Genomic DNA, 16,063 nt, shown 5'->3' on the forward strand with positions numbered 1-16,063 from the left:
TAAAAAGCCAGACGTGACTGCTTTGGCACGTTTGTCTCTTTCCACAGGATGTATGCAGCATTCAGACCCATCACCATGCCACCGACAAGACTAAATCCAGAGACCTGACCACCAAGCTCTCAACGCACCTAACCCATAGTCCGACCATAATGTTCCTACCCCTGCCCACCAACCAACCAAGCTCTCAATGCCCCTAACCCATAGCCCAACCATAATGTTCCTACCCCTGACCACCCACCAACCAAGCTCTCAATGCCCCTAACCCATAGCCGAACCATAATATTCCTACCCCTGACCACCAACCAACCAAGCTCTCAATGCACCTAACCCATAGCCCAACCATAATGTTCCTATCATTGCCCACCAACCAAGCTCTCAATGCACCTAACCCATAGCCCAACCATAATGTTCCTATCCCTGCCCACCAACCAACCAAGCTCTCAATGCACCTAACCCATAGCCAACCATAATGTTCCTACCCCTGCCCACCAACCAACCAAGCTCTCAATGGACCTAACCCATATCCCGACCATAATGTTCCTACCCCTGATCACCAACCAACCAACCAAGCTCTCAATGCCCCTAGCCTATAGCCCAACCATAATATTCCTACCCCTGCCCACCAACCAACCAAGCTCTCAGTGCACCTAACCCATAGCCCAACCATAATGTTCCTACCACTGCCCACCAACCAACCAAGCTCTAAAGGGACATAACACATAGCCCGACCATAATGTTCCTACCCCTGATCACCAACCAACCAACCAACCAAGCTCTCAATGCCCCTAACCTATAGCCCAACCATAATATTCCTACCCCTGCCCACCACCAACCAAGCTCTCAGTGCACCTAACTAACCCATAGCCCAACCATAATGTTCCTACCCCTGCCCACCAACCAACCAAGCTCTCAATGGACCTAACACATAGCCCGACCATAATGTTCCTACCCGTGATCACCAACCAACCAAGCTCTCAATGCACCCAACCCATAGCCCAACCATAATCTTCCTACCCCTGCCCACCAACCAACCAAGCTCTCAATGGACCTAACCCATAGCCCGACCATAATGTTCCTACCCCTAATCACCAACCAACCAACCAAGCTCTCAATGCCCCTAACCTATAGCCGAACCATAATATTCCTACCCCTGCCCACCAACCAACCAAGCTCTCAGTGCACCTAACCCATAGCCCAACCATAATGTTCCTACCCCTGCCCACCAACCAACCAAGCTCTCAATGGTCCTAACACATAGCCCGACCATAATGTTCCTAGCCCTGATCACCAACCAACGAACCATGCTCTCAATGCACTCAACCGATAGCCCAACCATAATAATCCTACCCCTGCCCACCAACCAACTAAGCTCTCAATTAACCTAACCTATAGCCCAACCATAATGTTCCCCTGCCCACCAACCAACCAACCAAGCTCTCAATTCACCAAACCAATAGCCCGACCATAATGTTCCTACCCCTGCCCACCACAAAGACATATTAACAATTACTCTATGCCCATCATATGAAAAGTTCTATATACAGCCCCACCATTGATTACTAACGTATGTACAGCGCCCTGGATAAGGACCCTATATAAATGTTGTTATAAATACCTCCACTATAACATCTACACAGTGAAACGGCAGACCATTGACAAATGGCTTTCTTCCAAACCTAGATCCTCAAACAAGACTACCATCTTATCAGATAACAAACCTTGTGTATATGATATGCATTCTAAGCTTTTATAGACCCAGTCCAGTGTAGCAGAATATACTGGAATAGCAACTACATAATAGCACATGGCCATCTAACTCTTCCTCCAACATGTTCATATCTGCTTCATAGTAGAAGATATGTTTAAATAGCTTTGAAAGCTAAAATCTTAAAACGAAAGACTTATTGTGAAAAGCCCAATAGCAAATATCACAGAATATACATAATCCACGTTTATTACAGATTTTCTGGAGGCTCATCTCCAAATGAGGGATAAAGACAGGCAAAATAAAACAGCTGGTGTGATCAAGGCTGAGTTCCGTAGGAAGCAGATACATGAATAAACGTGAAGTAAAAGTGTCCACAATAAGTGTTTTCATATCAGCATATTGATCCAAGTCAGAAAACAATTGGACGTTTCCATAATGAAATATCTGAGGGTGGTGGTAAGGGGAGGTAAAGCCAATGTGTACAGAATATTATTGGAGATCATATAAGTGGGACAGGGATTTAACTGATTGACTTCACTATGCCACCATTATAAAGTATAAGTATTATCAATGCATAAGCAAAATGGCACACACATCATGTACTGTGTACTGTGGAAGAGGCTAGTATGCAGGTTAGTTATTCAATCTCCTATAAAACAACTTGTCAGACAATACATGGCTCATGCAGAGCCGTGCTAAATCATGAAATAACAGAGCAAAGTGCAGCAATCGTGTTGGCACAGAAAATGGAAGGAAATGGAATTGATGCGGCAGCTCAGACTGAGATTTTCTTCCACGATAAATAACTTTCACAAGTGAAACAAAGCTTATAACATCATTACATGTTCACAGACAGAAGATTGCATCTCCAGATGGAATATACAATACTGATATTGCCATGTCCTGCTCCCATGTTTTTACCAGGGTCATCGTTTATATCCTGCCTATACAGTACCTCCAGACCCTGAAGCGAGCAATGCCTGCAGGTAAATAGTACATACAAATGACACAACCTTATTGTGTTCTAATTGAGAAGAGAGTTTGGGCAACCCTATTGTACTTACAGTAAATGACTGGGGTGAGAGATTCTGATGCAAACACTGAGCATCATTCATGAGTTTAGCTTCTACAACTTCCTCCCCCTCACATTACCATCTTCTGGTTTGCAATTTACATCCGTCTTTGTCACACAGTAAACAGTAAGTAACGAATAGCGATCACAGGATAGGTTCCTTGCACTTCTTTTATCAAGGTGTGAAAGTACAGGCTGCTTAATGCCACAAACTGACAACTGAAGAAGGCTTCTTAAAAGTGTTAGTAACAGCAGGTAAGGACCACTTCGCTTAGGGGCCCCAGTCTTTAATATCCGAAGCAGACCATATAAAACGTGCATGGGGGACTTTGACTTTGGCTAATATAGAATTACCCATTTAGTCTACAAATAAACCGGATTCCCATTTTATTGCACCACATTTCACCCTGGTTCCACAGCTGGGAGCCTTTGTTAAATAGCACGATAATCACAACTCTGGGAGCATTCAGCAGAGCAGAATCTACTTACACTGCTGACTGGGATCGGATTCCGTGGTCATCTGGACGTAGTTGGAAGGAAAAAGGCCGGTCGTCCCGTTGATTTCGCCTTGCCACCAATCGGCATCATCTTTGTGGAGGACGTTAATCAGCTGACCCTTGCTGAAGTTTAGTTCATCCTCGTTATTTGCTATGTAGTCGTACATCGCTATAACTTGACACACTAGACAAAAAAAAAAAGAAAGTCTAATCTCACTGTGTGTGAAAATCATAATTATGTACCAAGTACAAAGGTGACATCTGAAAATAATAATGATCTTTAGAATACATAATCTATGAACAAATCCCTAAAGGCATAATATACGTCTGTTGATTTTGTGTGTCATGCAGTAGGTGCCACCCTAGCATCCTCATTTCCATACCAAAAAAAACACATGGCATCTCCAATGCGTTTTATGAACCACACCTTTACTTCAAGAGAGGCGGCCGCGTACTACTGTAGGTGGTGTCCAGAAATTCACTGCCGGTCAATACTTCAGAGCTCACCCATATGTATTAAACAGAGTACAACTGAAAGACTCAACACAAATAATGTTATAGGCACATTGTACGTGTGCATAAAAAGAAGTCTATTCATAACAGCCCACTTTATTCAACATCTTATAATGTGGTCATGTAATCTTCTACCAAAACTTCATGTTCCATTGATATCACACAGAATCCATGGCAATGCATTGCCCAGCAAGGAGTACAAGTCTGGTTCCTCCAGCATCAAAGCAGAGATAAAAACAGCTCATTCACACCCTTTAATCAGCTTTTGCCAGATCGGTGTATCATGTCCAGTAAAACTGCTCAACTTTGCAGACACAATAGGTTTTGGATAAGGGCACACAAGCTTGCTCAGGAGCAGTCCGAGATGAACGTCCGGTGTTATGCAAAAGCTGAAGGCCTTGAAGGGATCCCTGGGCCTTATAAAACTGTTTTATGGCTCATTTACCTAACATTTAGACTCCTTAAAAGTTTTTAACCTTTGCAAGTTGTAAAAGGATATACTGTACAAGGTATTTGAATTGGATATTGGCCTTCCTAATAATGCATCAACCTACCTGGAATGAAAGCAGGAGCTGCTTTGTCATTGCTTGGTCCTAATAATTTCACGTGTGTGGCTGGAAACCATCCTTTCTGCCGTTTCTTCCCTCTTGCCTGTGAGTGAAAAGGCCAGAACGTCAACATATTTCAAGTATTGAAATAAGCACAGTACCAGAAACACAAGCTAGTGGGACGCTCTGTGCCTGGGCGTCCGTCTTCACTAAACACTCCACTGGAAAGCACCACTTTGACATATTCGATTTAGCAAATAACATTTTTATACAACAATAGGGCCTCAGGCCTGGCGAGCGCCAACCCCGCCCTGAGCCAAATACATAATGACTGGTTTGACTTCCTTCTTTCCGCACCTTCTTGCTCTCCTCCCTCATCTCTCTCCCTATGTTCCCCCACTTCTCTCCCTCATTTAATACAAGAGGATACAAATTCTTTCCGTCTCTCTCTCCTCCAGCACTCGTTTCTCCTCCCAGGTCAACTAACACTCCCTTTCTTAGACTGCTCTCTGTCTAAAGCAGGGGTGGGCAACTCTGATCCTCAAGGGCCACGAACAAGTCAGGTTTTCAGGTTATCCCTGCTTCAGCACAGATGGTTCAATCAGTGGCACAATCTTGTTTGCCACCAGTCTATGTGCATTATGATGTCAAAGATGAGCTATATCTCACAGAGGTACAGACAAAACTTTTTTTTAATATAGAGAGAAGTACTTGGATACTCTGCTTTTCTGCCAAAATACTGTTTTGGTGGGATAGCTGCTTTAGTACATTTGTTTTTCTCTAGAATCCATTTCCTCTTACAAAAGTGAAGCGACATGTGGGCGCTTTTGGAAGGCATTCTGTTTTTGGATGGATTACCTGCAACTCTCCTTGCCACCAGCCCGACGCGTTCTTCTTTAAAATGAGTATCAGCTGCCCCGGGGCCAAACTAAGCTGCTCTCCGCCTGTTGCGTTGTATGCCGTGGTCACTCGGGCAATCTCTGAAACGAGAAGAGACAGTGGGTTTCCTTGCTCAGTATACATATTGCCAGCACTAGCGACTGCTCAATCTTACAACACGTTACCGCGGGGAAGAGCTGATGCAGAAATCACCAGAAAGGTGGTGGGGATCTGAGAATAAGCTCATTCTCATACAAAGAGCAGAACAGGAATGCGAACTTTCATACATACCAGGCTTTTTGGTCAAGGTTCCCGTTTTGCCAACGCTATCGAAACCCTGAAAAGTTGAACGAAGAAAATTATTATTCGTTATGGGAAAAAAAGGGAAGATTATTCAAATTGACACTTTTTGTGTGTGGAACTAATCGCAGTCTTTTTAACCCTTTGAGTAGTGGGCGGGACACGGCCCCAGAGTGCCACAGCCCCGCCAGCACTTGCGATCACATGGTCACTGCGTCGCTAATGATGCAATGGAAGGGGGGGGAGGTCCTTTCATTCCACTTCCTCATTGACAGCGTTATCTCCCCTGGACAAACGAGCAGGAATATTACGATGTTACGACTATGTCATGGTGCGAGTGGCGATCCGGAACGAATTACGTACTATTACCCTGTTCATTTAATGTAACCATGTATTGTTATAACTCTGTGCCCAGGACATACTTGGAAACGAGAGGTAACTCTCAATGTATTACTTCCGGTAAAACATTTTATAAATAAAATACAGTACTAGCCAAGTCTAATGGGCCCCCAAAGAGTTAAAAGAGCAATTCATGCCTTTTTTTTTTGTAACCTTATTTTTTTTAACATAGGATTGAAGCAGGGGGTCTTCGAAGTTGAACCCCATTAATGTCAGCTCCGGGGACCCCGTGCTTCTCAAGATACAGACCTCTGAAGGGGGTTCCGGTATCTCGGCAAAGTTTAAAGCCCCCGGGGCACATGGGCCGATAGGAAGCCGCGGCTTAATATTGGCGCGCAAGCTTAGAAAAGCGGTCATTATGTATACCCTGCTAGCTGAGCAGAACGGATACTGGCACCTGCACCCCCCTACGGAGGTCTGTCTCTCGGGAAGCACGGAGTCCCCGAAACAGAAATTAATGGGGATCAGCGCCAAAACCCCCCCCCCCGTGCTTCAATCCTAAATTAAAGAGAAAAAATATTGGACCAAAAAAACAAAAAAAAATCACTTGCTTGGATTGCGTCTTTAAAGACTCATATAATGTCTGACACTGTCCAACTTTGTTTTCCTTTGTTTTCTGCTTTTCTTTATGGATTACTGGGTTAACTTAGACTTACATTTATGTTTAATGCACATATCCCCTTTGGGAATTGCATTTCCCAGCTTCACTAAGGACGAAGTAAACAGAAGGAGAACAGATGTCTTGTGTGTAGTTGTGTATATATCGGAACAAGCGTAACCTCACCCAACAAGAGTTGTTGCCACATTCGCGATGGCATCCAAGCTAATCAAGTTCTACTGCCCTCGCATGCTACAAATGCAGCAGACATTATTACACATGGGATTACAATGTCGTGCGTTAACGCTGGCGCGTTTCTTTAACCGTAGTGCTATTTTAAACCATGGCTAATGAGAGAACACACGTGTTCTTAAATATGTTAGTTTGCGCGTTAACGTGTGTTAACCATGGTAATAACGTCTGCTACATCTGTATGTGCACTTGCTACTTATACTGTAGCACTGGGGTGGTCAACTCTAGTCTTCAAGGGCCAACAACTGGCCAAGTTGTTGGGCTATCCCTGCTTCAGCACAGGTGGCTTAATCAGTGGCTCAGTCTCTGACTGAGCCACCTGTGCTGAAGCAGGGATATCCTGACAACCTGACCTTTTGGTGGCCTTTGAGGACTGGAGTTGGCCATGGCTGCTGTTGCACAATCAGCTCTCAGGCAACCAAAGTCCCACCAATTCCACATTGTTCTGGTGGAATGTCACCAATGGAGAGAATTTCACCTCCTGATCTCGGGGCCGCACATAGTTGGAGGGGAAGATGCCGGTCCGGTCTTCCGTGTTTCCAGTCCACCACTCTCCATCCTTCTGCGTCACCTGGATGATGTCCCCCTCGTTGAATGCCAAATCCCCAGTCTCTGAGCTTGAATAGGAATACAGGGCCACATATTCTAAATAGAGAGAAGGTTTTAGAAGTGCATTGTCATTAAATGAACGTGAACAACGTATTTAATTGCAGTTCACCACATACATTATTTGGTGGCAAGATACTGCGTTGTGACCAAGTCGCTGCCCGGCATTTGGACACCAAGACGACCCTTCGCCGCAGCTGTTCCGCGGCTGGACACTCGGTCGCCGACAGTTTCGAAGTAAGTTATTTTAAGTTTTTTTTTAGCGGTTAAGGGTAGGGGTTAAGAGTTTTAGGGTAATGGGTTAAAGTTTTTAGGGTAGGGGTAGTATTAGGGGTTAAGTTTCGGGGTTTTAGGGTAAGGGGTTAAGGTTTTTAGGGTAGTATTATTAAGGGTATTTAGGGTAAGGGGTAAGGTTAGGGCCCTGGGGTGAAGTGAGTGGGGCCTAAGCAGCACAATGACCACGACTAAATGTCCTAGACCACCCCAGGAGAGCATTCAACCCCTGCTACAGGAGCACAGCAGGGATCCCTTCCCCACAGATCATTAGAACAGGTAGGGACCATGTGGGGGCAATCAGAGGGGTAGTTATGCTGGGGAGGGTCCCCCGTACCCCCTGACCACCTATGAGTTCTGTTTTCAACCCACAAGTTAGAGGGGCAAGGGTGGAGTTGAAGTTTAGAGGAAAAGGAGGCCAGTTTATTTTTACTCTAGGGGGAGAGAGCGCATGTGTGTGTTTTAGTGGGGAGGGTGTGTGAAAGACACACTTGTTTCTGAGGGATCTTGTGAAAACCAATACCTAAACACATTTACATAGCGTTTGAACACTTCCATTTCGCAAGATCCCATCGGCACATTTCTATTCTTACACATAGACGGTTACATTGCTAGTGACCTCTCTCATTTACCATCGCCCCAGATGTTTACCGGATAAGGGGCTATGCTTTTGTTTGACCGATTTTGTTTCCGACACACACATATTTAGTAATACATCGTTTGTATGATGCATTCTAGCATATGACGTGGAAACAAACCTCTGCAATACTGTTCTATATCCTTTTACAGAACGGATGCTGAATCACAAAACTACAAATAACGATGGCTAAATACATCATTGGATAATGTTACACTGTGGTGTATTGTTTGTCTTCCTCTGGGTCAATAGACTGTAAATACAAACACAGGTTAAGTATCTGTCGTCTAAATTTAACATACAGCAAGTTGAACTCGATCAATGTGTCTTTTTTTTAACCTCATTTACTATGTAACAAGGGCGTGTATATCATCAAAATAAGGGCACGTGCTACAAAAATAAATAATAATAAAAAAAAGCATGAGTAGAGTATGTGAAGCCAAGCAGTGCCGTGAACCGCAGGGGTGCGCAAACTGGGGGTTATACGAGTTTCCCTCGTATAAATGTTAGTATTTCGCCAACTGAGCATCTCCTGCTCTTTATAAAATAAATATATATTTCTTTCCTTTAGCAATATAAAGCATGATTTTCTTAAAGTGGCAATACCGGTTTCTTTGTGTTTGTTTTTCTTATTACAGGATTGAAGCAGGGGTTTTCGGAGCTGAACGGTGTTAATTTCCCCTGCTTCTGAAATATACAGACCTCCCCGCAGTAGGCGCCGGTAGACGCTCTCTTCGGCTGGCAGAGTTAATGTTATGGCGTCTTTCCGAAACTCCCGCACCCTGCGGGCCAATAGGAAGCCGTGACTTCATCAGGTTCAGCTTCCTGTTGGCCCGCGTGACGGGGGAAGCTTTATACTGTACATCAACCAAAGCGGCTACCGACTCCACCTACGGAGGTACGTATCTTCAGATGCAGGGGGTCCCCGGAGCTGAAATTAAAAGGGTTCGTCTTCCGAGACCCCCTTCTTCAATCATGTGTAAAAATAAAAAATAAAAGTTTAAAAAAAAAAAACTACGCTTAAATTGCGTCTCTAAAAGAATAGCTGACCGCCGACTGATCAGAAAACTACCTAAAGCAAGCAAAAGGAGAGGGATATTTAGGCACTGAATAAATAACCATAATTGGTTCCCTTCAGTAACCTCCCTGAATGCAGGGCCGCCCAGCCAACCTGCTGTACTGTCTACATCCATGCAACTGGTATCCTTACCTTCTCCTGCTGGATAAGAGGGCGTTACAGGCTTCTTCATCACCGCAGCGTACACGGCCTCCGTCCTGCATGCAACAACACCACCATCATCGTGAGATCAGGAGAGATAGCTTATCTTCCAAGACAGGTATGAATGTAATATTCTCTGTAGGAGAGAATTACAGCAGCGCCTCCAACCTTACTGAGGCTGCGTTTATAGTACTGGCTACAGGGACGGCGACGCTACCAGTGACGGCGACGCTACCAGTGACGGCACACGTCGCAGCAAGGGGCTATGTGATTGGCTGCTGCCAGTCACGTGGTGCGGCTGTCTCTGAAAATCTCAAATTCTTTTGACTACAGCGATTTTGGTCGCTGTGACGTCACACGTCGCGCCCACTATGGGCGGTCGCTACGGACTACGATAAATTGCTTTGCGGCTGCACGCCGTTGCTGAAGCCAAGACTATAAACCCAGCCTTAGAGTGGTAACACATTTTAAAAGGACTTCCTACAAGCCTCTGTCTGCTTTAGAATGTATGTACTTGAACATTTTAAGATGAAATATAAATACTAGATTTTTGGGGGGAAGTGGATGGGCGGAATTAAATATCAAGAAATAAATTTCTTCAAAATCCTTTATTACAGGAGAGATCCGCTCACCAACATTTAAGGGGGGTCAACGGGGATGGCGGGAGAATCTGAAATGCTGCTTTTTACTTAGAAGAACTTTTAGCATTGGAAGGATTTCCCCATTAATGTTGCATGAGCCATCGCCTCAACTTGCGGATTCTTAGGTGCCTCTATTTATCTAGGACAGGGGTGGCCAACTCCAGTCCTCAAGGGCCACCAACAGGACAAGGTTCAGCAAGTGGAAGAATGCACCACCAGTGCTGAAGCAGGGATATCCTGAAAACCTGACCTGTTGGTGGACCTTCAGGACTGGAGTTGGCCACCCCTGATTAAGAAGCTCCTCAGAAAAATAGATGGAAGGCTACATATGGATAATGTTAAGCACAGGAAGGAGACACTCTTTATGAAACAGAGTTGCTTATATATACTTATTAATCAATAACATAAAAAAGCAAACACACTTTCTGGCTCCTACTCACTCTTGGGTCTTATTTTCGCTCACAGGCAGGAGCTTCACATAGGATTTTGGGAACCACCCCCTCTGACCGCGAACTTCTCCAAACCACCAGTTCTCCTGCTGCTCCAGCACAACAATAGTATCGTTCTTTGTGAAGTTCAAGTGGTTGTCCTTTTTTGCAGTCCAGGAGCAAAGCGCCTGCGCTTTTAAATTGTCCACCGGCTGACCCTGTAGAAAAAGAAAATACTAGGCACTATAGAAGATGAAGAATGCTTCATACGGAAGAATTCAAGAGCATGGTAAAAGCAACCTAACAGGTGCAACTGGTACGGGCACAAATAGGGCCCTGTGCCAGTGATGTGCGAGGCTAAACGTTTAGGCCGCGTGTATAGTGCCCGCGACATCACCCGTCGCCGCTAGCGAAAGTTGTATTTCGCTTTGCGGCAGCGTCGTGGGCGACCAGGGCATTGATTGGTTCAGGGGCTGTCACATGAGGCGACAGTCCCCGAAAAAATCAAATATTTCCGGCTTCCAAAAATCGCGTTGCCACGTCTATAAGCGGCGGCGACAATGCATTTGTTTTCGGGTGACGTTGCATCGCCAGCACTATAAGCGCGGCCTAAAGGTGAATGCAGAGACAGTATTTACATTGGTGGAAAACCAAATACATTCTTCCCTGAGAATCAGTAAAGGGATCATTACATTTGTGACTCCGTGAACATGGGAAAATATTTGCCACACTACAATATTTTTTGGGAACGAGAAGGTCAAGAGAAGATTTCTGGTAAAATGCAATGATCTTGTCTCTCAAAATCCTCCCCTTGAGTGTATGTATACAGGAATAACACGATTACAGCACGTTTACGCAAAGATGTCCTATTAAATGATCCTTTCTACTATGTGAATTTTTTCAGTACCTTATCTACCTATGTGCTATTTTTTGAGGACATATCCTGTTGTATTATGCTCCTGTGTACAATGTTCTTTAATCTATCATACTTACTGGATGGTGCGGAGGAATCCTGTATATCTCTCTCCCCAGTGTGAACTAGTCACATGTAAGTGTGTGTATTTTTGTATTTTATTCTAGTATATGGTAAATATACACATTCTTTAATGGTATATATAAATTCATTAAGATACATATATTATACCATGGTCTTGTTTCTTTCTTCTCTCCGTTTTCTGCACATCGGGGATGATGACTTGGATAACTGTGATATGTTCTTTACAGACATATCCAAAATCAGTACATTAGCCATCCTTCCTGTTGTACCATAACCTTCATTAACTGTTCTGTTCCGTTACCCATCTGGCCATGTGCCACACATCTATTCCTGTTTGTAGAAACTCACAGAGCAGACTATGAACGAGTGAAACCTACCTGACTGTGGACAGGCGAGACGGATCCCGGGGAGACAGTGCGAGTAAAAGCAGATGTTTTCTGCCACGTTGTGTGCACGTTAAGATTGGAGAAAGGTAGGTTTTGATACTCCGAATCTATCTCAGCAGCTGATTTACTGGGCGAAAGTGGCCTAAAGAAAAATGCACAAAAATAAATGCATTTGCCAAGATATTTAGAGTGATACAGTTCAGTGCAGCGAACACCCCTGTTTAATAAATGTGTACTTGCTGGCTTGACCTTCGACAAAAAAATAAAGGCACGTGGCAAGAGAAAACATTCACAAACATAGGACATTTAAAAAGGATTTCAAAACATGGTCTGATTTCATCTTTTCAAAAGCACCAAGCAATCGCTTCCATTTAATTCATTAAATATATCCCTACCACTAGTTCATTTTGCTTCTACATCAGATTGCACCCTCACTAAATACATTTTTCCTATACTATGATGTTATCTAGCAGTGTACAGTTGATGTTACCACACATGACATCCTCTTACTTGGCAGGGGCTGAGGTAGCAGATACAGAGATAGTGGGAGGCTGTAAGGCCTTCTTCGGAGATGAGGGTTTTTCCGTCTCCGGTAATTTTTCTGCATAGTTGGATGGGAACCAGCCAACGTTTCCTTCCAAGTGGCCATACAGCCACCCCGGTTCCCCTATGGTCTTCTCATCAACCTAGTGATTAAAGTAGCAGAGAAAAAGAATGTCCCTGCCATCAACATGAAGCTGAAAGAACCAGGCAAGTGAGAGATAGACACGGATGTTAACTATTACAAATGCACATATGTCCAGTGATATTGTCACTTGGCAAGTGCAGTCGGATCTGTGTACGATGTGGATACATTTAGTTTTTGTCTTCACTGTTCTAAGTTTCTACCTCCTGATAAAGACTAGGTCACTGTCCATTATAAGAAGTCATCCCCACATGTAAACAAAAATAAATATAAAAAAATATCGGGACATTGTTTATTCATGTTGCTTTACGAATTGTCCCAAAACACGAATTCCTTTTTTGTTACGATAGAACATAACAAGCTTTCAATGATGGAGGTTTATGTACATAGCCTCATGTACAATACTTCAGCGTCACGTTGGCAGTGGTCCAATAAAAAGGTAAAAGTAGATAAGAAGAAGCCGACATTCACAAACAAGTACTGCACTTCTTTCATTATTTAAAAAAACAACCACAAGAACTGAATGTCCATATCCCTTTCATTTAGGAGGTCCAATTCAGAGGGTAGAAAGTTCCTGCAGAACCATCCGTGTTACAGTAAATGGTTAGTAAATAACTTCATGGACTCTCCCTCTTCACCATTGCAATAATTACTCTGGGATCCAAAATGTCGATGTATTGCACATGAGGCCGTAAAGACAGAAACCCAGAAATGCATCTACAGGTCTCCGAAAAGTATCAAAAAACCCGGATTCACCCCATTGTCATACAGCAGTTAGAAAATCCCTCCCTCATAAATCAAATACATCTTTGTATTTCTTCTCATTATTCTTAGCCTCAGTAGCATTAATATTTACCTGGAGAACATCCCCAGCATTAAAGCTCAGTTCATCAGCATTCCTGGCTTCAAACAGGTACAAGGCGGTGTAGTTCACAAGTACAGCGGACTTCCGATGTGCGGAGGCAATGATAGCGCTGGCTGAGAGGAACATGCGACAAGACACGGAAGTTTACATTCAGGTCCATTTCTAACCAGCGCCGCAAATGTAAAATAACATCACGTTTTCTCGAAGGCAGATGAAAACCACATGAACTCACGAATGAGGTTAGAAAATGGAAAATAAAAGGCAATTTGTTAAACTAGACTTCTTGATTCTTGTTACCACAGATGTACATACAGAGCCAAAAAAGGGGAAATAATAAAGACAAAAAGTTAGAATGAAAGAATAATACAAATTGTCATTGTGTGTAGCAGGGGTGCGCAAAGTTTCTTACATGCGCCCCCTGTCTCCTCTTCTCTCCGGCCATGGCACTGTGACGTCATGTGACCCGCGGCGTCATTTGACGCGTCGCTGGAAGGCAATGTAAGTAAACTTACAAAGGCATTAAGCACTCCCCGGCATTTTAAATGCTTTCGGGGAAGCGCGGGGCCTCTGTAACAACCGCGCCCCCCCACTTTGTGCACCCCTGGTGTATAGGCCATAAATTGTAAACTTGTCAGTACGGTATCTATTGCTAATGGCTACAAACAGATAACCATAGAAGCCATGGGAAGAGAGACTTGGTACCTGGCTGTGAGCTAAATTAGACACCTATGCACTAAATACAGTGTATAGAAAGGCGTATGGCTTTGCCATACTGTAAATAATAATAATAGTTTATTCTTGTATAGCGCTGCTAGTTTTACGCTTTACAGAGACATTTTGTCTGGCACAGGTCCCTGTCCCGTGGAGCTTACAATCTATGTTTTTGGTGTCTGAGACACAGGGAGATAAAGTGACTTGCCTAAGGTCACAAGGAGCCGACAGCGGCAATTGAACCAGGTGCCCCTGCTTCCAACGCAGTGCCAGTCAGTGTCTTTACTCACGGAGTCACTCCTTCAGCCACAATGTGAGTGTAGCTATTTATTTCCTCCTTTGTACTGTACAAATAAAGTCTTTACATGTGCGAAAATAAACATTAGCAACCAAATATTCTCCATACACCGTCAAGAAACGGCCCCGTGTATTTTATGGTTAGGGACTCAGCGTTTCTCGGAGTGTATGTAAATTACTTAGAGTTCCTGTTCACAAAGAACACTTGTGTATACTGCAAAAAAAAAAAACCTTTTAAAAACGCCTTTCTACACGTTAAAATAAAACAACATCAGTGCTACCAACTGCATAACTGTGGCATGTTCTTTACGGACATATCCAAAACCATTACCTTACCCATCCTTCCATGAAACATTTGGAAATATCCAATGCCATTACTTCGTTGTGTCTCCCATTAGACATGTTCTTTATGAACATCTTATGTTCTTTTTAGCTTATCCACCCCCCTCCCCCCATGTATCATAACCTTCATTGACTGTTCTGTTACCCATCTGGCCATGCGCCATAGATCCATTCCTATGCCATGTTGTACATGGCAATTAAACCCTTTAAATACCAGAGAAGACAGCAATGCATTGCAGAATCCTGAGGCAGTTAAACCACGGTAACACCCAATCCCATTTACCTTCTTTCCCTCGCTCAGAAATAGAGGTCCTCCCTCCGATCTTCTTCAGCTTGTCTGCAAACTTCTCTTCCAGGTTAATTTTGGAGAAGCGCTTCGTTGGCTCTTTGTGGTTACCAGTGTCCCTCCGTCCCTTCTCTTCCTCCTGCCTCTTTTGCTTTTCCTCCGTCTCTTTTCTCAGCTGCGCCTGCTTGCGCGTCTCCTCTTCCTGCTGCTTCCTCCGCTGCTCCGCTTCTCTTTGTACCTCCGCCCGTTTCCTCTTCTCCTCTTCCTCCCGCTGCCTCTCCTCGGCCAACTTCTGCTCCTGGGCTTTCCGCTCCTTGAGCCTGGCGGCTTCTTCCTCTGCCCTCTGCTTTTCCAGGAGCGTTTGTTCTTGGATCCTCTCCTCTTCGAGGCGTTTCTGCTTCTCCTCCTCTTCTCGCTTGACCTTTTCCTTCCAGAGGTTTTCTTTCTCTTGCTTGGATCTCCTGTGGGGAAGAAGACATTCCGGTCAAACATACAGGTGTCACCAGATTTGCTGCCTCCGTGACCACGGAAGAGTGCGAGATTACAGCCGCGTGAGCACTTTGTTGTAATGCAGAGTCCTGTCTGGAGCAAACATGAAGGTACCTTATGGCATCCTCCTCTTCCTTCTTTTTCTGTGTTAGCTCTGTTTGTTTTCGCTCCACATCCCTCAGTTTGTCCTGCTTGATTTTCTGCAGTTGGCGCAGAGCCGCTTGCTGCTTGTTGTAACTTTCCCTCAACTCCTATTCGTGAAACCGCGGGGAAAAAAAACCACACACAAATCAGATAAAGGAAGGAAACATATGGATAAGCATGCATCGTCATGTAATGGAGCGTTGCGATTTCGGGAGGACACGAATGCAGCCACACAGACAATATGAGGCGAGACACCGACATGGAAAATCTGAGAAACAAGGGAATTATGGT

The 16,063-nt window shown here is 44.2% G+C and overlaps 1 protein-coding gene across 8 annotated transcripts in view; it reads right to left on the minus strand.

The window, feature by feature from the left end:
- ITSN2 (intersectin 2) overlaps window positions 1-16,063 on the minus strand; it is a 169,393-nt gene that overhangs the window by 57,077 nt on the left and 96,253 nt on the right. For all 8 annotated transcript variants that reach the window (XM_075598477.1, XM_075598478.1, XM_075598479.1 and 5 more), the window contains 12 exons: window positions 15,743-15,879; window positions 15,137-15,600; window positions 13,495-13,616; window positions 12,464-12,639; window positions 11,945-12,095; window positions 10,583-10,788; window positions 9,493-9,557; window positions 7,245-7,411; window positions 5,509-5,554; window positions 5,197-5,318; window positions 4,345-4,441; window positions 3,270-3,461 (listed from right to left, as the gene is read on the minus strand). In XM_075598477.1, the coding sequence (XP_075454592.1) occupies window positions 3,270-3,461; window positions 4,345-4,441; window positions 5,197-5,318; window positions 5,509-5,554; window positions 7,245-7,411; window positions 9,493-9,557; window positions 10,583-10,788; window positions 11,945-12,095; window positions 12,464-12,639; window positions 13,495-13,616; window positions 15,137-15,600; window positions 15,743-15,879 (1,945 nt within the window). The remainder of the gene's footprint in view (window positions 1-3,269; window positions 3,462-4,344; window positions 4,442-5,196; window positions 5,319-5,508; window positions 5,555-7,244; window positions 7,412-9,492; window positions 9,558-10,582; window positions 10,789-11,944; window positions 12,096-12,463; window positions 12,640-13,494; window positions 13,617-15,136; window positions 15,601-15,742; window positions 15,880-16,063) is intronic.

The sequence above is a fragment of the Ascaphus truei genome, chromosome 4, assembly GCF_040206685.1.
Source record: "Ascaphus truei isolate aAscTru1 chromosome 4, aAscTru1.hap1, whole genome shotgun sequence".
Lineage (NCBI taxonomy): Eukaryota > Metazoa > Chordata > Amphibia > Anura > Ascaphidae > Ascaphus > Ascaphus truei.